The sequence below is a fragment of the Lepidothrix coronata genome, unplaced genomic scaffold, assembly GCF_001604755.1.
Source record: "Lepidothrix coronata isolate B3197 unplaced genomic scaffold, Lepidothrix_coronata-1.0 Scaffold267, whole genome shotgun sequence".
In the NCBI taxonomy this organism is placed as follows: domain Eukaryota; kingdom Metazoa; phylum Chordata; class Aves; order Passeriformes; family Pipridae; genus Lepidothrix; species Lepidothrix coronata.
Window position 1 is genome coordinate 1,472,018 of NW_016690447.1, and position 23,936 is coordinate 1,495,953.

The following is a 23,936-nucleotide window of genomic DNA, read 5'->3' on the forward strand; positions in this document are numbered from 1 at the left end:
CTCTCTTACAGGACACCCAGCTACACTTGGACGATGCTCTCAGGACCCAGGATGACCTGAAGGAGCAGGTGGCCATGGTGGAGCGCAGAGCAAACCTGCTGCAGGCTGAAGTTGAGGAGCTACGGGCAGCCCTGGAGCAGACGGAGCGGTCAAGGAAACTGGCTGAGCAGGAGCTCCTGGATGCCACTGAACGTGCACAGCTCCTCCACACCCAGGTCAGGCATTGCTGGAAATTAATCCCATCCACAAGGGATAAAAAAGAGGGAGATTGTCCTGCACCTTGTAAGTGATTACTGTGTAAACACTTGATGAAATGTGCTGTCCCTCCAGCCAGCCTCCAATGCCCAGTTTAATGCAAGAGACTTGCATCTTTCCTGTCTTTCCTGTTGCACAGAACACCAGCTTGATCAACACCAAGAAGAAGCTGGAGACAGACATTTCTCAGATTCAGAGCGAAATGGAGGATATGATCCAGGAGGCCCGCAATGCTGAAGAGAAGGCCAAGAAGGCCATCACAGATGTGAGTCGGGGCTCCTTTCATTGCTGATGGCGATGTATTCTCCCCAAAATGTCTCCAGCCCCACAAGGGCTTTGACCTTTTGCTCTGCTCAGGCGGCCATGATGGCAGAAGAGCTGAAGAAGGAGCAGGACACCAGTGCCCACCTGGAGAGGATGAAGAAGAACCTGGACCAGACGGTGAAGGACCTGCAGCACCGTCTGGAAGAGGCCGAGCAGTTGGCCCTGAAGGGAGGCAAGAAGCAAATCCAGAAGCTGGAGGCCAGGGTGAGTAGGGCTGTGTTGGTGCATGAGTGACCCCATCTCTTGGAGAGACACCCCCAGGGAAGCTGCAGGGACGGGCTTCTCATTGCAGGTGCGGGAGCTGGAAGGGGAGGTTGATGCTGAGCAGAAGCGCAGCGCTGAAGCCGTGAAGGGTGTGCGCAAGTACGAGAGGAGGGTGAAGGAACTCACCTACCAGGTAAGGCTGGAGACCTCCTTGGGCTTGGACAGAGTTTTCTCACAGCAAGTCTCATTTTGCACACACCATCCTCAAGGGGATTTCTTAACCCTGTGTGATGCAGAACCAGAAATTCATTCTCCTTCCTCCTTACCATCTCCTCTAGTCTGAGGAAGACAGGAAGAATGTTCTCAGGCTGCAGGATCTGGTGGACAAGCTGCAAATGAAGGTGAAATCCTACAAGAGACAGGCTGAGGAAGCTGTAAGTATTGCCGGAAGAATGGGCAAGGGCCACCTTCCATTGGGGCAGCACAGGCATTGAATGAGGCTGAACACCAGGAAAGGGGCTTGAAAGAAACTCCCAAGACACAACAGCCTTGGCCTCGCTGTTTTGCTGTTGTGTCATGAGGCCTTGGTGAGCTCTGGGCACTTTGCAGTCAGGGATGAACTGAGGCAAGTTCTACAGCCTGTTTCATATGGGAGATCAGAGCAAACAAACCCAGGGGCCACATCCACTCACTGAGAAGTTCCTGAATCTCTGCTAATAGTCAGCAGCAGAATGCTTCAGGATCTTTCTCAGCCTGATAAGTGACACTGATAATCAGGCAGCAAGTAGTGGGAGAACAAGAGCACAAGTGACAAATCCGAGTGACAAAGCTGTTCCTCACGTATGACACAGTCCTGCTGATGCTTTTCCCAGAGGGGTCCTGGGAAGGGGAGGATGAGGAGGTTGGGGTGAGCTGACATGTGAGCAGTGATGGGAGGGGGATGGAGGTTTGTTCCTCCCCCCAGGGAAGAGCTGGAGTCCCACAAGGCCCAGGTGCAGGAGGAGTGAAATCCCTGCCCTGGGCTCCTCACCACCAACTCCCTCTCCCCACACAGGAGGAGCTCTCCAATGTCAACCTCTCCAAGTTCCGCAAGATCCAGCACGAGCTGGAGGAAGCTGAGGAACGGGCTGACATTGCAGAGTCGCAGGTCAACAAGCTCCGAGTGAAGAGTCGGGACATGCATGGGAAGAAAATAGAAGAGGAAGAGTGAGGATGTCACAAAGCAGCAAAGTGATCTGAGGGCTGCACAAGATGTGAACTCTCTGTCACTTCCTTCAATCATTAGTCTTTGTAGCCATTTCAATGCGTAGATGATAAAACTTGTAGATTCCTTTCTGTGAACACCATGAGCAATGTTTTCATTTGTTTCTGGTTTTAAAGGTTAGATCTGTATCACCATTAGTCTTTGATCACAGTCTTGCCTTATAATACCTCTGTTCACCCATGTCACAACACAGCTTTTAGTCATCTAGTTCCTTACTACTTGTCCCTTCTTTATTTCTTAGGAACTGAGTTATGAATAGAAATTTAACATCACATGAAGAGAAATCAAGGACAAGAATTCTTGACTGAACTCCTCTGAGTTCAGTCTTCCTACTGTTGTATCCCAGACAACATCTTATATTCACCCATACAGCACCTCAGCACCTTCCAGCTGTGCAACTGGCAGGTGTGAGCTGCTCCTGTTGCTGGCCTCTATCCAAGACAGACTTGTGGAGGGCTGATAACCAAAAGAGTTTATGTGTTTTTGTGAAGCTGACAGAAGGTGTTCTTTCATCTCCACTATTTTTGCTTGATTTTAATTAGAAGACCATTCCCATGGACTAAAACTGGAGAAGGTTGGTGACAGTTCTATGATAATTCCTTTAATTCCTATAAATCAGATCAATGTCTACAAAAGCTGAGTTTCTAGCACACTACTCTGAAACTCCACCCTGCCTGGGGGAATCTTTCTTTCCTCGTGAGAAAGCCCAGCTGTGCAGTGTGGTGCTTTCCCTACTGACAGTGTAGAAACCCAAGGCCTTGACTGGAGTTTTTCTCACTTGCTTATGGCAAGAGAGGTCAGAGCAGACAGTGAGCAGAGACAGCTTGCAGTATCCCATTAGAGGAAGGGAAACACAGTTCATTAGTAGCTGTCATTTCCTGCCTGCACTACTGATTTTCCATTCAATGTGCAGAAGCTGTAACAAAGAAGCTGGGCAGATAAATGGCAGCTTGATTCTGGGCCTGAGCAGAGATCCATTTAAACTGACAATGAGGACTTGAGAGCAGTGGTAGAAAGCCCTCATGTTCAGTTTCAGTCACTACCTGTTGGAGCAGAGCTCCCAGGGCTGGAGTTCACTGCCACAGCCACAGCTTCTGAACTCCCAGTGAGCCCTGGATCAAGCACATGTAACACCTCACAGAAAGAGTTGGTATGGGCAACTGTGGACAGATAGTTTATGTCCTTCCAAAGGGAGCATTCTGTTAAATTCAACTCAGTCTTATATGGGAAACAACCCAGAAACCTTTGAGAGGATAGATGAGCACATGGACAGAGAAATCCAGCTGATATAATCGACTGGGATTTCCAAAACCTTTCAGCAAGGTATCCCAACAAAGGCTCTTATAGAAGTGATGAAGCTATGGGATAAGAAGGAAGCTTCTCACTCAGAATCCTGAAAAGACACAGAATGAAAGAGTTATTTGTGCCCGGGGCCTGTGTTATTCAAGCTATTGATAAAGCAAGGAAAAGCAGGGAACAGGAAGGAACACAATGTTTCCCAATGACATGACTCTATTCCAGGCACCAAGGGCACCCAGGACAGCACTTGAGGGTAAAAAGCCTGCTACTATTTGGGAGATTGGATTTCAGCCTCTACTCCTGTTACGGCCTGCCCCACAAGGCAGAAGTAACTTTTGTTTTTCTGCTAATAAATCCCTTGGGGTGAATTGAAGCAAATCGATACTATATGATCAGTGTTTACATATATATATATAATAATACATATACATGTGTATATATGTATATATAGGGTTTACTTTAGTACAATTTGGTTGCAAAGGAAAACAGATATGTAGCCATTTTGATTATTATTTACAGTTATATGGCAATCTAAAGGCATAAAGATATCACCCAAGAAAATGGGTAAGGGAAAAGAGAGAAAGAGAGAATAAGAGTTAAAAGGTGTAAGGGAAAAGACTGAAAGAAAGAGAAAAAATAAGAGTTTATGTTCACCACCAGATGTCTCTGACAAAGTTGGTTATTGTCCCTGGTGTCTTGGTCTGTCAGGGAATGGTGGGGGAAAGAAGCCCACAAAACATAAAGTACAATGGGTTTATATACCCTCAGACCCCTCCTGGTGCCTCTCCCATGTGTGTGTGGGTGCTGTTTCTGCAGAGGTATGCTGGTTTTGCAGAGGCTAGAGGTGCTGCGTTTTGCACAGTCATTATAAGGCTTGGATGGGAGCTGCTTCAAGGCCCCTCTGCTAAGAGCGAGCCTTCTCTAGGGGACTGATGGGTGTGTGCACGCAAGGCCTCCTTTGACATGGCCTGGCTCAGAGGGATAAATACACCACACCCAGAGACTCACCCACGTGCCTCCACAAACCTCCAAATCCATCCAAAAGGAGGCTGCCAGTCATAACACAGCTACCAAACGAGGTAGCCCAAGAAGACACAGGTATATACACATAGTTATTGAATCCCATTGTTTTTATGCAAGAGATGTGTGGGTTGCCACAGTAACAGCACTACTGGACTTCCCTAGGAAAGCTGGGAGAAACACAGGCTAGCATACACAAAAACTTTGGAATTGGAGACCAAAGGAGTAAAGTTAAGCTTAGCTAATGTGTGAGGCCAAGAGCTGTGTGGTGTGGTTTACATGCTGGAGGGAAGAGTTCTTGAGACAGGGACCTTGACAGGCTTGAGAGGTGGGCACATGTGAACCTCAACAAGGCCAAATGCAAGGTTCTGCAGGTGTGATGGGGCAATCCCAAGCACAAATACAGGCTGGGCAGAGAATGGAATGACGGAAGCCCTGAGGAGAAGGGCTTGGAGTCACTCTTATGGTCTCCCTTTAACCTCGCTCAAAACACACCAGTAATCACAGTATTTGCCCCACTGAAATGGATGTGAAAATGGAACTGGGAACTCAATCAAGGCCCACCAGGATCTTCACTGTACACACACAGAAGCAGGGCTAAGGGACATTCTGCCACTCACCTCCGTCCAGTCTGGAAACTTGTAAACTCATCAGCTCCATTTTCTGAGGAATGCAGCTCATTTGGAAAACCCAGTATTTCTAGTTATTCTTATGGAACAAATTCAATCTGTGCTATGCTTCACCTTTAAAGACCTGAAGAAACTTCTAAGGGGCAGTGAGTGTTCTGCTCACTCAGAATACTGATAGTCATCAACCAGCAGCCAAAATACTGACAGGTACAGGTGTGAAGAAGAGCTGCCCAGCAAAGTCTGCTTGGGAATGCTGAACCTCAGTGACTGAGGTAAAGCAGGAAACACAAGGACATCAGGCCTTCTGCTGTTGAGCTGCCAGGTCACTCACTGCCTGTTTGCATAGCTTAATGATGGCCACAGTCACATGATACTATGATTGCACTTACTGAAAATAGCACAGGGTCAAGGAACCAGTGGAGGTAAAAGGCAACCAAGAAATTTCAGAAGGCACTATCAGGATGAAAAATAAAATATGAGAAAAGGAAATGACAAATTGGAGAAAAACATGTAACACTTAATCTCACAGTGAAATGCCGCGAAAATACTCCTAGGCACCTTCAGTGCACTTGTGTGACACATTCTGAGGAATGTTTTATCAACATAACCATGTACTTCCTTAAATTTACACAATAAATCCCAAGGTATGTTACTTATAACACCTCTGTCAGTGAATTCTGATCTGTCCCATGTACTAGCTCTCCTGATGAATCTGGGACTGAGAATGTCCACTGAGCAAGCAGATAATCAGCACCTGAGTAAAACAACATTGAATAAGACACTGAAAGTTACTCTTTGTTGACTTAAGATTTGTTATCATACGTGGAGAAGAGGAGCCATTTTCTTCTGACATGCTGTTTTTTGAATCAGGCTGCTGTCACCTGCTAAATGCTGATGCAAATTGAGGAAATCATTGCTTTATAAGAGCCCATAAAGGATGATCTCTCAGAGAAAGTTTTAAATAAGTGCAGCTGGTGTGTTCCCCATATGGATTGCAGAGGACTGTGGATCTCTGATAATCTGAAAAAGAAATACCACACTGTCTCTCCCCAGCACAAAAGCAACATTCCAAGAATAGTATCAGCAAAAGAATCAGTAACAGGATTTGGAAATCTATTACATTGACAATTTTGTCAGAGAATCTCAATTCACTTGCTCTGTTCTATGAATCCCTCTGGAACTCCAGGAATATGCTGCCAGTGCCCTCAATTCCTTTGTCTATGTCATTAATGAAGATATTCAGTGACAGTGGTACCAATACGGACCCCTGAGAGACACCACTGGTCACTGATGTCCATCAATACTTTGAGCCATTGACCACGACCCTCTGGATATGACTGTCCAACCAATTTCTAATGCACCTAAAGTCCACTCATCAAATCCATCTCTCTGTTGTGGGGGACCATGTCAAAGGCTTTACAGAAGTGCAGATAATTTACATCTGTAGCTCTTCCCTTATCCACTGTTGTAGTTAGTCCATCATAGAAAGCCGCTAGGTTGGTCAGGCAGGATGTTCCCCTGGTGAAGCTGTGCTGGCTGTCCTGAATCCCCTCCCTGTCCTCCATGTGCCTTAGCAGAGATTCTTGGAGGATCTGTTCCAGGACCTTCCCAGGCACAGTGATGCGGATGACAGGTTGCCGGGGTCCTCTTTTCTACCCTTTTTAAAGATGGGGACAATATTTCCTTTTTTTCCAGTCACCTGGGACTTCACCTGACTGCCATGGCTTTGCAAATATCATGGAGAGTGGCTTGGCAACTACATCAGCCAGTTCCCTCAGTACTCTGGGATACCTCTCGTCAGGTCCCACAGACTTATGTAGGTTCAGGTTACTCACATGGTCACGAACTTGATCTTCTCTTACAGTGGGAGGACTTTGCTCCCCCGGTCCCCATCCTGCCATCCATCCCCCCAGGAGGGGTGGGGAGAGAGGTTGCCAGTGAAGACTGAGGTAAAATAGTTGTTGAGTACCTCAGCCATCTCCTCATCTGTTGTTATCAGCTTTTCAGCATTGTTTATTGGGGGGGGTAGCACCTTCTTTCACCTTGTTTAGAGCTCAAATAATGTCCTTGTCCCTTGAGTTAATTTCAGACCTCAAGCTACAAGCCTCCTGGAGAGAAAGGTGTGTTCCCAATAGTCTTTAGTGGGGTGAGCAGGGAATCTTTTCAGGACAGGGAATGCAAGCACTGCTAGAGCACCTCAACGCTATGGCAGCTGTGCTACCTGGTGATATGTCACCATCATTGCTTCATTTCTGACCTGTTTCCTTCCCTGTTCTTACTCAAGAGGCCTATTGCCCTCCTCACCCACCCTGTAGCAGGAGCTGTCCGGTTGCTTTCATGTCTAATGGAAAGTGCATTCAGAGTGTTGCCTTCTCAGCCAAGACCCACCGCCCAGCAGCAGCAATTGCTTCCAGAGAAGTCAGCTGAGAACATAAGAAGTGTCTGAGGCACTGGGCAACTTGGGCATCCACTCAGGTACAGCCCACCTACAAATTAAGAGTCTGTCCTCCGTCCACTCCTCTTACCTTTCCAGTTAGATTGATCTTTCTTCACTGAGATGCTGTCTTTTTCAGGCTGCAGGAAACCATGTAAGAATGTCACCACTAGAAAGAGAAAATATGACCAATAGAAAAAGCTGTTAATCAAATTCCCTAAAGGAAAAAATAATTCACTTCTGTTTTCCCTGCTGTGAGGTCAGGGAAGACCTGCAGAAATTGGTCCACGAGTGGAGAAGCAGCATGAGGAGATGGCAAAAGGCCATTTAGATCTCTTCATGGTTATTCTGAGACAGGATATATCTTAACCAAATAACCCACAAACACCTGTATGGAGTAGACATGGTATGCTAGGTGTGGAGAGAGCACCCTTCCTATTTGTCCACATGACTACTGCCCATCAGGAAAACAAACAGGCTCCAGCATCAGCCATGTCTTAGCAGAAGGGCAAGGAAGAGTTTTCCTCTAAGGGATTAGGGTGCTGGCACTTCTGTTCAACTTGGGCCAGCATTCCTAGGGGTTCTTCATTTACACAGAGGATGGCTGTTTGAAGAAACACTGCTTAAGTGGAGGTTGGGCATTACGTGTCACACTGCCCATGGGGTCTCAGAATGCCTAACAAAAAGGAATGCATATATGTAGTTGGTGGTGTGAACTTAACTGACTGTGAGTAGAGTCCGGGAGAGGTAATGAGCTGACTTCCATTCAGATTTAGAAAGAAAAATGTCCCAAGACACCATTTGTAGGTGGGAAGGAGGTTGGGAGATATGTAAAGGAGAACTCAGAAAACTGCAGACAGCACATTCCAGAAAGGAAATGGCCTTAAGGTGACACAAGGGAGATTTAGATTCGATATTGGAAAAAAAGCATTCAAAAGAATTCATTGTTAGGGTGATCAGACATTGGACTAGGCTGCCCAGGGAAGTGGTGAAGTCACCACCCCAGAAGCATTCCAGAGGCATCTGAATCTGGAGCTGGGTGGTGTGGTTTAGTGGTTTATGAATTACAGTGGTACTGCTGGGTGTGGACGGTCGAACTGGGTGATCTTGAACGCCTCTTCCAACCTTGATGGTTCTATGACTCTTTGATTCTTCAATCCTATGATATATATATATATATATATAATTAAGCTATTAGAGAGCATCCGAAGGAGGGCAACAAAGATAGGGAAGGTCCTGGAGGGAAAGCTGTGTGAGGACACTGAGGGCACTTGGTGTGTTCAGCTGGAGGAAACTGCGGGGAGACCTCACTGCAGTTCCACCTTCCTGGGCAGGGGCAGAGGAGGGGCAGGGACTGAGCTCTGCTCTGGGGGGACCAGGGACAACAGCCAGTGAATGGCTGGAGCTGTGTCAGGGCAGGCTCAGGTTGGATCTCAGCCAAAGGTTCTTCCCCCAGAGGCTGGTTGGGCACTGCCCAGGCTCCCCAGGGCAGTGGGCACAGCCCCAAGGCTGCCAGAGCTCCAGGAGGGTTTGGCTGATCCTCTGGGGCACAGGGTGTGACTCTTGGGGATGGTTCTGTGCAGGGTTCAAACTCAGCATATTCTAGGATTCTGTGATCCTGTATTCCAGATATATATGCATATACATGCAGCATAACTGACAACCATTGGAAACCTGCACTTCTTGCACTTTTATCTCTGTTCATGCTGGAAATGCTTGAGTTCAGTGCTGAGCAAATGCCATCTCTGTTACTGGAGAGAAGTTTACATATACCTTTATTTTTTTCACTGAAGAAGTGCCATATAAAAGCACCCATGAGAGACATCATCCCATTTACCCTGTGGGTAGGAAATAAGGGAGGGAGGGAGGAAGGAAAGAAAGAAGGAAGGAAGGAAGGAAAGAAGGGAAGGAAGGGAAAGAAGGGAAAGAAGGGAAAGAAGGGAAAGAAGGGAAAGAAGGGAAAGAAGGGAAAGAAGGGAAAGAAGGAAGGAAGAAGGAATTGTTGATGCTTTGATGACACACTACATCCCAACTCTGTTGTAGTTGCCAATCCAGCATCCAGTGCTCTCTGTCAAGTCCATCTTATTACACAGTAGTCTGGAGCTAGATTTGCCATGTCATGTGGTCCACTGCTGGTTCACTGATGTACTGATCCCTACAGGTATGCTCTGCTAATCCTGTCAGCATGTCTGTCAGGAACACCAGCATCCTGAAAATCCCACAGGAACTGCTATTTCAATGTCATCTTTGCTCGCTTTCAATAATCTTCCTGATTATTACTTGATTAGTTACAGTCATCTTTCAAGGAACATTTTGTTCCACCACACCAAGCACAGCCCACACAGCTGTAATTGCTTTATGTTGACTTCCACTGCATGTACCTGGGGATTGAGGTATCAATGCAGAGCTCTTAGAATGCAGAGGCCAACTTCCATGCTGAGCACAGAAATTCCTGATAGAGCTGCATTGCAACTGCAGTTTCTTTTTCCCAGGGTAGACAGCACATACCTTTGTGCTGTGGAGTTGTATCTGCTGCTAGCATTTGACCAGAGAAGCATTCTGCCAAAGGACAACCTCCTCCACACCTTCCAGGTACGTGCAGGATTAGGTGGGACAGTGTGTTGTGTGCTACAGCTCTTCTGCACCCTGAACAGTCCAGCAACCTTTGCACCTTTCTTTCTGGAACCTTCCATCTGCAGTTTTCTGGGTTCTCCTTTACAGATCTCCTGGCCTCCTTCCTGCCTAAAAAACCATTCTGTGATTCTGTTTTATGGTTCTATATGTTTTAGGACTGAGTGAACCCTCAGGAAGTTTGCAGACAACACCAAGCTAAATGATTGAGCTGATAAACAGTGGGAAGGGATGTCATCCAGAAAGACTTTGACAGGCTTAAAGAGTTGAGACCTCACCTATAGTGTTGTATTCAGCTCTGGGATCCCCAGCAAAGGAAGGACATGGACCAGGTTGAGCAGATGCAGAGCAGAGCCACAAAAAAAGATCCGAGGCCTGGAATGCCTCTCCTATGAAGAAAGGCTTAGTGAGTTGGACCTGCTAAGCCTGGAGATGAGAAGGCTCTGAAGAGACCATATAGCAGCTTTCAATATATAAAGGCAGCCTATAAGATGGTGAAAGACTTCTTCCAAGGCCTGTGGCAATATGACAAGCGGAGAAGGTTTTGCATTGAAAAGGGTAGATTCTGGTTAAATATAAGAGTGACATTTGTTAAGACAAGGCCAGTGAGACACTGGAACAGACTGGCCCCAGATTACAGGAATGCCTCATCATTGGAAGTGTGCAAGCTCAAGCTGAATGGGGCTTTGAGCAACCTCATCTAGTCAGAGATATCCCTGCCCAGCAGCAGGCTTGCACTAGATTATTCTTTTAAGGTCCCTTCCAACCCAAACCATTCTGTGCTGCTGTTCTCTGAGTTCTGTATGTCCAAGGCAGTCTGAGAGACAGTCAGTCCATTGCCCAGAGAGACAGGGCTTCTGATGTGCCCCTGCACTCACTGTTTTACACAGGTTGTTTCTGGCCTCCTCCTGGGCAGGACAAAGGGTGTTTCCATCAGCACAAGGAGCCCACAGGTGAGCTCTGGGTTTGAACTTCAAAGAAGTGTGTGCTTCTCCTTGGAACAAGCTGTTCATGCCCAGGCCACTGCTTGGTGTTGGATCTCCTTGGATCACAGGCACCATTTGTTCTGACCTTGCCCCTGTGCTCTTCCCTGAGCTTTATCCTCTGAGCTCTTTTAGCAGTCAAAATGCCAATGACCAGGAGAAGAGTGTGTTTAGAGATGACACTGTTTAAAGCAGCTCAAGTGACAGTACCCTTTTTCCTAGAACTTGGTCAATCACTCTCCAGAACTACTGGCAAATTCCCTCTTTCTCAGAGTACAGCATTGTACAGGACCTGCCTGTAGCTCTCCTGCTCCAGTATAGGCAGTATGGTGTTGAGAGCTCTTGTTGCTGGAACTGTGTGAATGTGGCAGAGGGCAAGATCTTTGTAATGGGATGGGAGTGGTGGACTGAGGGTGGATCAGAGTGTAGAGGATCTCAGATTGTGTGCTGTGTGTGATTGTGGGTAGAGCTGGTTTTGGCTGCAAGGGTTGGGTATTCTTGGAGTTGTAGGTAGTGAAGGGCTGACTTGGTTGAGGGCATTGCTTGGTATATGTTGAAAATGGGCACATGAATATTGGCTCATTAAAGGTTTAAGCCCTTTAAGGCATGTTAGCACTTCATGTTTGTGTGAGAGGAAATGGGAATTATCATGGTATATTTATTGAGTATACATCTCAAAGGTATTTCCTGGTCTAGGTTACTTTTGCCTCTTTGTGTCTCTTAAGCCTTAGAGTATCTTCAATAAAGTTTGAGAAACAGAAATAATTTTTTATATGAATAATTTCCCTGTTAATAAAAGTGCTAGTCATCAAATGTTACACATTTCTTCTGTATCAGCTCTGTAATGAAGCATCAACTTTTCACAACACAAAATTACTTGCAAAAAAGCAATAGCATTTTATATTTTGCATGTATGAGACGGTATGAACAATTTGTTTGTTTGAAACTAGGAAGATTTTTCTCATATATCACGTATGACTGACTACTGTCATCGTAGTGAACATTCCTCTAGTATGCACATTTTGAATTTTTTAATTTCTTCAGTGAAGTTTTAAAATAAAGTGCAGATTTATTCACATAGATATTTAATTGCACTTATATCTAAGGAGTCACCTTTCACACTCTAAGCACAAACTGTCTGTTGCATTCCTCTGTATCTGATATTGCGGCCAGAATCTTGGCCCACACTATATCTGGTTTTCTCCATTTCAATATAATATATAATGAATTACTGAAGGAGATTGAATCATGATTTGTCTTTCGTAGAACTTCCCTTTCTAATGTTGTAAAGGCAACCCTAAATTCATAGGAGCATGAGTACAAGATATGTTATATTATTTCGCTTTTACATCTGGAATAGTAATAGTACAGAAATGCCAAAGAATCTCATCTGGATCAAAGATTAAGTTACCTATAGAGGCAGTAGAAGAAGCAATAAATCCTACATCCAAGTTCTTTAAGTGCCTTGACTAGTCCAGACCCCAATATTAATAGCCCTGTCAGACTATTTATAGGAAATGTATCCACAGGAATGGTAAGATGCAAAACATTTCTAAATATATCAGGTCAAATCAAATGACAATTATGCCATTAGTTAAGTTTGCCAGACAATATTTTGCCAAAGATGGTTTGCCAAAATATATTTTGACAGAAGGAAAAGGAAACATCCGAAGCATCTGCATGCCAGAGTCTATAAAAGACTCTTTGGAGTGCTGTGCCCAGTCTTGACAGAAAATTTCAAGGTAAGTGTATGGCTCCTGTGAACTTCCGGGCTAAACATACATTTTTATTCCATTTACCTTCCTATAAGAGTTGGATATCCATTTCTATCATGCACTGTCTCTATCACCAGTAATTTTATTGTAGGTTTGAAGGCAGCATGTTTTCCTTCAACTTCTGTGTTACTTCTGGGTATCTCTGCAACACAAAATGAGTTGTTATGTTTTCAAACAGCAGTGACTGACTTTCACCTCTACCACCAGAATTAATACCAAAATTTAGCAACTTTTAAGGAACAGGATGAAATCCAAGAGTTTAAAATTTCTGCAATGGAGAACAGGCACTAGTGACGTTTGTATCTGTGATAATGCAAGATGAATTGTCCATAGCAAGTAAATTTTAAAAAGCCACTCTTTGCTATCAGACAAGGAATTATTTCAGACACTTTCAGTAGCATTTAAAAAAAAAACAAACAACAAAACAGACATTTAGTATGAAGTGTCTGTTATGGAAACATACAAATTTGCTAGAGTTTGCAAAGTTGGGATAATGCTGCTAAATTTCACAACATACTGCACGCCAAACTGCTGGTTTGGATTTTGTTGCTTGGGTAGATGCCTAAGGACTAATTTTGGAGAAGTATAGAAGTGCTTTCAGCCAAGACTGGGAAGTTTAAATACAACTTTTGACTTGTTAATACTTACTTCAATATTTGAAGAGATGAATGTGCGAGATCTCCTCTCTTCCACATAAAGCAGTTCACTCCCTGATACAACATATCTTCTTTCCTACAAGGACCCTGCTGACAGTGCCTGCTGTCAAAGTGCAGCGATGTCGGCTCCAGACGCGGACATGGCCGCCTTTGGGGAGGCGGCTCCTTACCTCCGAAAATCGGAGAAGGAGAGAATCGAGGCCCAGAACAAGCCTTTCGATGCCAAGACATCCGTCTTTGTGGTACATGCAAAGGAATCCTATGTGAAAGGGAAAATTGAGAGTAAGGATGCAGGCAAGGTCACTGTCAAGACTGAAGGGGGAGAGGTGAGTAAATGTAAGATTTACAAACAGCATTTCATTCCCACTCTGGCTCTGAGCTGACATGCTTGTCCCTTCCTGCCCTCTGACAGACCCTGACCGTGAAGGAAGATCAAATCTTCTCCATGAACCCTCCCAAGTACGACAAAATCGAGGACATGGCCATGATGACCCACCTCCACGAACCCGCTGTGCTGTACAACCTCAAAGAGCGTTACGCAGCCTGGATGATCTACGTAAGTGGCAGCAGCAGCTTCCTTTGGGCAGCTGGAGGAACTGCTCTGCCAGGCCCAGGGGAAACCAATGTGCTGTGTCCCTTCCTCACAGACCTACTCGGGTCTCTTCTGCGTCACTGTCAACCCCTACAAGTGGCTGCCCGTGTACAACCCGGAGGTGGTGTTGGCCTACCGAGGCAAGAAGCGCCAGGAGGCCCCTCCACACATCTTCTCCATCTCTGACAATGCCTATCAGTTCATGCTGACTGGTGAGTTACTCGGTTTTCTTTAAAATTACTTGGCTGTGAACACTTTCAGAGGTGAAAAGAAACCTTTTCACTGCAAAGTAGTTCAATTTAATGGTGCTGTGAGGGTGATGTTCTCTCATCACTGGAAATAGTTTCTTTACTGAAAACTGTCATTTAGATCATGTTTATAACAGTCAATGTTAGAATTTAATGTTCAAGATATTTGGGAGGATATGATTTAGCACTGGATACATTGTCAGACTTTCCTTCAAAGAAATTTGGATATACTTTTGAAGTTCTGCTTTTTCTCTGAGATGAAAGAATTGTTCTTTGAATGAACTTAATTGTTTTTTGAAGTCACTAGAGTGGAGTTTCTAAATCACATTGTGTGTAAGGGGAAACAACATTCAACTTTGGCTTTACGAAAACTTGGGAAGCAGTCTCAGTCAGATTTTGCAGTGAAACCAGCTTGGAATATTGATACTTCCTCCCTCAGAAACAATTTCTTCCTTTTCATTCATTAAAATAAATGGAAGCAACACCAAAGAAGGGTAGTGACAACTTTTCTAGCATTGCCTAAATCTCCAGAATTTTAAGAAAGAGTAGATGAGTCATAAAAATATATACCAGAAAGATACATATTTTAAATTTTTAAAATAAATCATCTTCCCTCTTCTAACTCCAATTAGTGTATTTAATCCTATAGTATTCAGAGAATTAGAAGATTAATTGGTAGGGAATAGAATGGGAAGAGAACAACAATAAATTGATGTTTGATTCGTGTGTGTTATCATAGCCGTGTTTATGTAAATCATCTTGCTGACACCTTCAAGAGGAAGAAACTTTGTGTGTGCAAACCCAGACTTTTTCACAAGAGTTAGTTCCTTAATGCTTTAGTCTCTTCAGACATTGTGCAGATGTTTTCAGGTTTCATAGTGCAAACTCCAATGGGAGAATGGATTAAAAAAGCAACTAGACAAAATTCTGGAAGGTAAACTCAGCCCAAGCTACTGCACACACAAACATCAAATTGAGCTCAGAAATTTCAATCTCTAGAGCATAGGAGACTGTTCTGGTAAACGTTACTACATGTCTATGAAGTTTCTGTGATTTTCTTTAGGCAACAATCAACTGGCTACTGACATAAAAAACATTTAGGGGGCTTACGGACTGATCGGGAGTACTTGTTGCTTGTGTTGTAAAGCTTATGAGAAACACATGACCCAGTACACCTCAGCTGACTGATAGATCATTTAATCAGCAATTCTACAAAACTGCTCCTTTGTTGAAATCATTTTCATAAAGAAAATGAGCAGGTTGACATGAAGAGAATATCCAGAAAAAGAAGCACATTTGCTACACCTGCCAAGCATATCAGGGCTGACATATCAGCTTCCCAGCTGCAGCTGGGAACATTAAAATGTTAAAAAAGAAGTAGGAGTGAAGATAGGCATGCTTATGAAAGGAATTAGCTGCCTAATGCCAGTGCAACTTCTAAAAGTTACAGGAATATTTTTATCAAGGATATTCATGACACTTTTGTAATCATTTTTCTGTCTCTTCCCCAGATCGGGAGAACCAGTCCATCCTGATCACGTACGTACACCCCCTGCTCGGGTCCCTGAGGGGCTGCCCAGGGCCAGGGCCCCTCCTGCCTGACCACATGATCTCTGCTTCTCTCCTTGCTCTGACAGCGGAGAATCCGGTGCCGGGAAGACTGTGAACACAAAGCGTGTCATCCAGTACTTTGCAACAATTGCAGCCAGCGGGGACAAGAAGAAGGAGGAGCAGACATCAGGCAAAATGCAGGTGAGTCAGGAAGAACAGACTGGACACTTGGGCTGTCATTGCCCTGTTGATTCAACACACTCGGTGAATAATTTTCCCTCTGCAGGGGACGCTTGAGGATCAAATCATCAGCGCCAACCCACTGCTGGAGGCCTTTGGAAACGCCAAGACCGTGAGGAACGACAACTCCTCGCGCTTTGTGAGTTGGTGACTTGGACAAAATCTCTCCCTCTCATGGCAGGACAAGCGATGCCTGAGCAGGTCTCCATGTAAAGGAGATGTCAGAGGAAACCATCCAGATTCAAATGCTGCTGCTTCTCCTTAACAGGGCAAATTCATCAGAATCCACTTTGGGGCCACAGGCAAACTGGCTTCTGCTGATATTGAAACTTGTAAGAGACTCTCCTGGACTGGTCCCATCCCTTTCCAAATTCCCACCTCCATGTGCATTGCTGTGCTTAACTCTTTCTACCTTCCTGGGCAGATCTGCTGGAGAAGTCCAGAGTCACTTTCCAGCTCAAGGCGGAAAGAAGCTACCACATCTTTTATCAGATCATGTCCAACAAGAAGCCAGAGCTAATTGGTAGGAAGGAGCATTGTGGCTTTTTGAGGATGAACCCTGAGCAACAGTTCCCTCTGTCACTTACTTGGCAAAACTAAGCCTGTGCCTTGCCTCCTCCTGCTTTCAGACATGCTCCTCATCACCACCAACCCTTATGATTTCCACTATGTGAGTCAAGGGGAGGTCACTGTTCCCAGCATTGATGACCAGGAGGAGCTGATGGCAACAGATGTGAGTAACACAGCAAAAAGGTCTCTACTGTGCATATCTGAGGGTGACATCGCTGACCCACTAAGGACATGTGTTCGAATTCATGCTTTTTTACTGCAGAGTGCCATTGACATCCTGGGTTTTACTCCTGATGAGAAAACAGCCATCTACAAGCTGACAGGGGCTGTCATGCACTACGGGAACTTGAAGTTCAAGCAGAAACAACGAGAGGAGCAGGCAGAGCCTGATGGCACAGAAGGTATCAGCAAATTCAGTGACTGATTTGTTTAAAGCACTTGTCTGTCTCCAGAGATGATATGTTAAGCCTCCAAAGACAGATCTCTGTTGGGCTGAGTCTCCACATACAACACCGAGAAACCCATCTTTGTATATAGTCCATCTAAATGCAGAGATGTTTTCTCAGCCATGGGAAGTTCCATTATTCTGTCCAGTGATTGTCTTTCTCTCTCGAAACCCTTCAACCATTAAGAAACCATGATGTCCAGTTGTATTTTTGGTGAAATAACTCCCCTAAGCTTTGCTACCCAGAAATCCACGGGCCACCGCATGCTCACCTCATGCATTACTAGAGGCTTTTGGGATTCTTCTGGGAAATTCCAGGTTCAAGCTACTCCTATCTAAGCCATACCTTTTCTTGCTTTCACAGAAGGCCATCATTAGCTTGCACAATTCACATTCCTTCCCAAGCTTTCTGTATGGGATCAGATAAATGCTCTTCCATTCCTAAAATATGAACACCATCCATGAAATACTTTTCTCTTCCTTTCCCCATCTCTAGTGGCTGACAAGGCTGCCTACCTGACGGGCCTTAACTCAGCTGAATTTCTGAAGGCCTTGTGTTATCCCCGAGTCAAGGTTGGGAATGAGTATGTGACCAAAGGTCAAAATGTGACACAGGTAAAATCTGGAGGTTGACAATGCATGGCTTGAGGGAGTACATGAGCATTCTTCTGGGACCCCGGGAGGGAACTCTGGTCCTGTCTCCTCTGCTTTAGGTGAACAATTCAGTGGGTGCCCTGGCAAAGGCTATGTTTGAGAAGATGTTCCTGTGGATGGTTGTTCGCATCAACCAACAGCTGGACACAAAGCAGCCCAGGCAGTACTTCATTGGTGTGCTGGACATTGCTGGCTTCGAGATCTTTGATGTAAGGAACAAGGATTTGACACCCTAGTCAAGCGAGGAGCGAGGAGGGGTCATGAGGACTCAGACACACACTTCTTTTTGAGAGGATTCAAAAGTTTATCCTTCTCATCTGATGTTTTCCAGGAACCCCTCCCTCTTCTCTGTCACTGTAGCCCCCTCAAAAGGCTTTGCTGACAAAGACCAATTCTAACATTGCCTTTCTGGCAAACAGAGGCCCGTGAGCTCACAAAGGTCTCAGGCTTTGCAAACAGAGAGAGAGCTCAAGGACTAAGGCTCACACAGCTTTGGGCCAAAGGGCTGGATGCTCTTGGAAAACCAAGGAAAGGTTGTGCCGTGGGCAAGCTCCCAGCATACTTCCTGAGCACAGAAACCCCCAGATTATTGAAGCGAGGGCAGAGAAATCCTTGGGTGGGACACTGAGGAGGTTTCCACTGTCCAGGAGGTCAGAAACCTGCAACACATACCCAATGGAGCAGCTGAGGTTACCAAAGGATTTGCTGTTGAGTAGCACAGGGAAAAAGAATTGTAGCTTGATTTCAGAGGTAACGATAAAAAAATCCTTCAAGGCCAGGGAGTGGTACAGTAGAAGCCCTGCTAAGGAAACACAGGCTGGGACAGTAGGGTTGGGGATGGTGTTTCAGTTGTGGAACTTCAACCAGCCTTAGGAGAATGCCAGCAAAGGCCCGTGGTGTTTGGCACGCTTTGAGAACCCGTGCACCTTTCCTTGCTTTGGGCAGTTCAACAGCTTTGAGCAACTGTGCATCAACTTCACCAATGAGAAACTGCAACAGTTCTTCAACCACCACATGTTCGTGCTGGAGCAGGAGGAGTACAAGAAGGAGGGAATTGAGTGGGAGTTCATTGACTTTGGGATGGACCTGGCTGCCTGCATTGAGCTCATTGAGAAGGTACCTCTCCCATACACATGTATGATGAATGCTGGAATTATGTGATGTTTCTGAGGCAGGTTCAGCTCAGAGCCAGACATGCAGCATCAGTTAAGCAAAATATTTTGCACTGAAATTTAGTTTAGTCTGGGGAAGAGAAATGGGGAAATGCACCTCTGTGTCATCAGCCCTGCATTTTCTGGTCTTCAAGCTTGGAAAAGTAGCCTGGACTCCCACCAAGAGTGAGAGTGCTTTTAAAACAAAGCAAAGTCAGTCTCCTTTTCTTTTTCCTTTGAAGGCTCAAATCTGAAGTCCACAGACAAATCTGGGCAATAAGTATCATCTCACTGGACCTCCCACAACCACAGGGCCTCTTGTGGCTCTTTTCCCAATTATGTTTCTGTTTAGCACTGCTCCCTCTAATTCTGCACCAATTCCAATGTGCATTGGACAGACATCCTTACCAGTTCCATGAAGATTGGCTGCAGGGAGGCAAAGGGAAGGCAGAAATAGGCTCCCTGCCTGAGAACAACTCCTGACAAAGCCAGGCCCTCATCCAGGCTGGGATGCTAAAGCACCCCGGTAGTACCTCTGATGTTCGTAGCACAGGCTTCTTGTCACTGTCATAGAATCACAGAGTGGTCTGGGTTGGAAGGGAACCTAAAGAACATCTCGTTCCAACCCCCTGCCAGAGACAGGGACACTTTGCCCTAGACCAGGTTGGTCAGTGTCCCATCCAATGGGGCCTTGGACATTTCCATTATCATCTTTATTTGTCATTTCCTGTGATACCTTCCAGCCCATGGGCATCTTCTCCATCCTGGAAGAGGAGTGCATGTTCCCCAAGGCAACTGACACCTCTTTCAAGAACAAGCTCTATGACCAGCACCTGGGCAAGTCCAACAACTTCCAGAAGCCTAAGCCTGCCAAAGGCAAGGCTGAGGCCCACTTCTCCCTGGTGCACTACGCTGGCACAGTGGACTACAACATCACTGGGTGGCTGGAGAAGAACAAGGACCCCCTGAACGAAACTGTCATTGGGCTGTACCAGAAATCATCTGTCAAGACCTTGGCCTTACTCTTTGCCAGCTATGGTGGAGCAGATGCAGGTCAGTTCAGTGAAAATTGTATTTTTAGTGTGGGACAAATTTTTCTCAGATTTAAAGCCACAAACACTAAAATTGTAAAGCTACTTTGTGTTCTGTATTTCCAAATTGCAATATCCACATTCTAATAATTTTTTTTTTTTTTACTTTGATACACAGACAGTGGTGGTGGTGGTGGCAAGAAAGGAGGCAAGAAGAAGGGTTCTTCTTTCCAGACTGTCTCAGCTCTTTTCAGGGTAAGTTTATTATTCATTAATTCTTTGCAGATGGAAAGCATCTGAATTTGAAAGGTCTGTTTGCATTTTGGACATAACCCTTGTCATCCTTTAAAATCCTTTCTTTTCCATTCTTGTAAATTACAGACTTTTCCTTTGCAATGCCACATCCATCTTTGAAAATTCTAGGAAAATATCGAAACGGCTAAGTTCATCTACTTAGATGGAAGTGAAAAACATATCAGCCAAATACCTTAAAATCCTCTCCACAGAATTCAGATATATTTCCTTGACCTGCTTTGTTGTATCTATGCAGTTTTTCAGTATTGACTCATTGTAAAATTTGAAAGTAATAGAACAAACATGAAAAGCAAAGATGAAATTACCCCAAGATTATAAGGCAATGATTTGATTTCAATGTGGAAAGAGAGTGAAGGTTAAATTACACTAAATAATTGACTTGCGAGGTCAGTTTTGAGTTATGTCTTAAAGGTTTGAGACTGAATTACTACTAAAAGAGTCACTCTGCATGGGCTGCAGAAATATTGCATCCATTTGGAAAGAACTTACTTAGCTGTCAAATCATGCTTAACCGAGAGTACGTGTGATTTACTTTAAATGCCCAAATATATACCACAAGAATTACCAACTCAAAGGAAAACTGTGAAATAGCAGCCCTGTGTTTGGATGAGGAGGTCAAGGAAAAGTAATACTAACCATTATTCTATAAAAGAATTTCAAAACCAAAAATTTGTTTCTATTTCCAGTTTTCCCTTTGGGACTTCTGGGAGTTGTTTTAGAGAAGACAAGTCTGCAACCTGAAACTCCCAGTTTGATGCATCCTCTGTTAAGATTCCAGTGCTCACATTTAATAATATAAACTTTGTTTGATAATCTCACAGGAGAATTTAAACAAGCTGATGGCCAACCTGAGGAGCACCCACCCTCACTTTGTACGGTGCATCATCCCAAATGAAACAAAAACACCTGGTAAGGACATCCAAGAGGAGGAAAACTTGAGCAGCAGAAGCTCCTTTCCTGAGTGTCAGAGAGCGGGGTAGTCACTAATGCCGGTCTTTGTCAGGTGCCATGGAGCACGAGCTGGTGCTGCACCAGCTGCGCTGTAACGGCGTGTTGGAAGGGATCAGGATCTGCAGGAAAGGGTTCCCCAGCAGAGTCCTCTATGCTGACTTCAAACAGAGGTAAGAACACTGCACCTTTCTGCTCATTCAGACCAAGCTGAAGAGCCGGAGTATTGTGATATACTTTAAACTTCATACTTTAAATTGGTAGTGAACAGTAATATAGAAATGTTTCGCCATCAGTTCATGATGGCAGGGCATTGCTGAGATCAGGATTCTCTTGTACTTAGAATTAGTATTATATATCAAAAACAATCCCCATATCCTGAATTCAACTGTCTCCAGGCATAAGATTTGTTCAATGGGACAGTCTTAGAAGGCTGGGGGTTCAATCACAGTAGTGGTTTTGACAATTTCTTCATGCTTTCCTCTGCAGATACAGAGTACTCAATGCCAGTGCTATCCCAGAGGGTCAGTTCATGGACAACAAGAAGGCTTCTGAGAAGCTCCTTGGGTCCATTGATGTGGACCACACCCAGTACAAATTTGGTCACACCAAGGTAAAAACAAGACCTGTGTTAAAAGTTTGTCAAAAGCAGTGAGGGTGGGCTGCTCTGCCAGGGGGATGGGGCACAGCACAATGACATACCAGAGCTGGCAGGGGGAGACCTCAACCAGGAAGTGCCCAGCACCACTGTATTCGATCAAGGCAAATGAGGATGACCTGGGAGTGGTAGTCAGATTCAACCAGGAGTCCAGGTCATCAGGCAGGTTTGTTACAATAAGGAAGGTCTGAGGTGAAGCCATAAAGCCTTGGTTTTCATGATTTGGCAGGGTCAGGTATAGGTAGGCTAACAAGGCAAGGCCCTATTCTTTAATTCATGGAACTATACACAGCAATGACATATGTTTAACATCAAGCCACGAAGTAAGTGAGCAGGTCATGGTAGAGCTCACTGGGGTCCATGATCAGGCGGGGGGGTGGCTGAGGCTGTGGCTGAACTGGAAACAGTACTCATGACACATAGCTCAGACAGGGACTGAATGCTCAAGTCTGAGACTAAGGGAAGCTCTAAGCCCTTGGACAGAGGGCATGGGAGAAGGCCCAAGGTGATGCTGGTCATGGCCATTAAGGTCTGTTAGGATACTGAAAGATGCTGTGTGTTTAGCCTGTACTACTTCACAATGACATGCTGCACCATTTCCTCTCTCAAGGTGTTCTTCAAAGCTGGGCTGCTGGGACTTCTGGAGGAGATGAGAGATGACAAGTTGGCAGANGAGTTTGAGAAAACCAAGGAAGAGCTTGCAAAGTCTGAGGCAAAGCGGAAGGAACTGGAGGAGAAAATGGTAGCACTGGTGCAGGAGAAAAATGACCTGCAGCTCCAAGTGCAGGCTGTGAGTATCACTGTTTGTTTCTCCCTGGAAAAAGAATGATAAACTGTCAGAAGGCATCTTATCCTACACAGTAACTTGCAGGAACTGATGGGTAGTAGAAAACAGTCTAAATCACACCTTCTAAGGCACTGTAATGCTGAGGAAACAGGCACTGGCATGGGCAGGGTGAGACCTATGGCAGCCCCACACGACACTCACCATTCCTGCTGTCTGAAGAAAGAGCCATGAAACAGCAGCCAACATGTGCTGCACATCTGAGAGCTCTGAACTGGAAGGGAAACATCTCAGCTTTCAAAGAAGTGCTTCTGTCTAATGCAGTAAAGGCAAACCAGGGAAGCACACACTTTTCCCATCTACAGCTACACTAGAAGGCCTTGATTACTTTCAGAAACACAGATACTTCCCATTCAAACTCAATTAGGAAAAGGCAGTTTCTTAACACCAAATGAAGTGATGAACTAGTTAAGGAAATGCTTGATGTGGTCTTTAAAGAAGCCACAGAGGTAGATGAGGGCAAGAACTTTATTGGTCTTGCAGCAATTTTAATGCCTGTAGGAAAGTGATAAGTACCTTTCTCAACTAATTTATTGTCAGAAATGTAAAAGCCATTACATCCCAAATATTTTAAGACTTTTGTTGAGACAATTAAAAAGAAAAAGCTGCTAGATGCATTTTCCATCAGAAAAAAACCAAAACACTAAGCCCTTGCTCCTGACAAAATTAGTGATGGAAGTAACCACTGTTTGGTTGTGCTTTTGTGTTTGTGCTATGAAGCATTGTCATGGGCACTCAACCAGCGAGGCATATTTAGGAGACACAGAAATTACAGAATAAATATTGATTCCAAATGATGAGGTTTACAGTAAACACCAGTCAAGATCTTCCAGTTGCTGGACTTAAAAGTCAGGTTCAGCTCCCATTTTAACACAAGCCTACTCAGTGATACAAAAGACAGAGCACAGAAAGTTCAAAATACTACAACCCACAAAATTCTGTCTCCCCACCAGGAAGCAGATAGCCTGGCTGATGCTGAGGAAAGGTGTGACCAGCTCATCAAAAACAAAATCCAGCTGGAAGCCAAAATTAAGGAACTGACTGAAAGGGCTGAGGATGAGGAGGAAATCAATGCTGAGCTGACAGCCAAGAAGAGAAAACTGGAGGATGAATGTTCAGAGCTGAAGAAAGATATTGATGACCTTGAGCTAACACTGGCCAAGGTGGAGAAGGAAAAGCACGCCACTGAAAACAAGGTACACGCACGGGGAGTCA

At 44.9% G+C, this 23,936-nt stretch overlaps 2 protein-coding genes across 2 annotated transcripts in view; both read left to right on the top strand.

The window, feature by feature from the left end:
- LOC108507718 (myosin heavy chain, skeletal muscle, adult-like) overlaps positions 1-2,184 on the top strand; it is a 16,883-nt gene extending 14,699 nt beyond the window's left edge. Inside the window, exons 26-31 of the mRNA XM_017835936.1 lie at positions 6-215; positions 395-520; positions 613-783; positions 872-976; positions 1,122-1,217; positions 1,838-2,184. Coding sequence (XP_017691425.1) covers positions 6-215; positions 395-520; positions 613-783; positions 872-976; positions 1,122-1,217; positions 1,838-1,993 — 864 coding nt within the window. The 3' untranslated portion in view covers positions 1,994-2,184. The remainder of the gene's footprint in view (positions 1-5; positions 216-394; positions 521-612; positions 784-871; positions 977-1,121; positions 1,218-1,837) is intronic.
- Positions 2,185-12,692: 10,508 nt separating this feature from the next.
- The window catches only part of LOC108507719 (myosin-4-like), a 127,225-nt gene continuing 115,981 nt past the window's right edge, over positions 12,693-23,936 (top strand). Inside the window, 21 exon segments of the mRNA XM_017835937.1 lie at positions 12,693-12,785; positions 13,558-13,800; positions 13,887-14,030; positions 14,122-14,278; positions 15,826-15,853; positions 15,952-16,066; positions 16,152-16,244; positions 16,374-16,437; positions 16,530-16,628; positions 16,735-16,838; positions 16,938-17,076; positions 17,617-17,735; positions 17,834-17,983; positions 18,720-18,890; positions 19,669-19,978; positions 20,135-20,211; positions 21,093-21,180; positions 21,275-21,392; positions 21,709-21,832; positions 22,488-22,667; positions 23,675-23,917. Coding sequence (XP_017691426.1) covers positions 13,594-13,800; positions 13,887-14,030; positions 14,122-14,278; positions 15,826-15,853; positions 15,952-16,066; positions 16,152-16,244; positions 16,374-16,437; positions 16,530-16,628; positions 16,735-16,838; positions 16,938-17,076; positions 17,617-17,735; positions 17,834-17,983; positions 18,720-18,890; positions 19,669-19,978; positions 20,135-20,211; positions 21,093-21,180; positions 21,275-21,392; positions 21,709-21,832; positions 22,488-22,667; positions 23,675-23,917 — 2,730 coding nt within the window. The 5' untranslated portion in view covers positions 12,693-12,785; positions 13,558-13,593.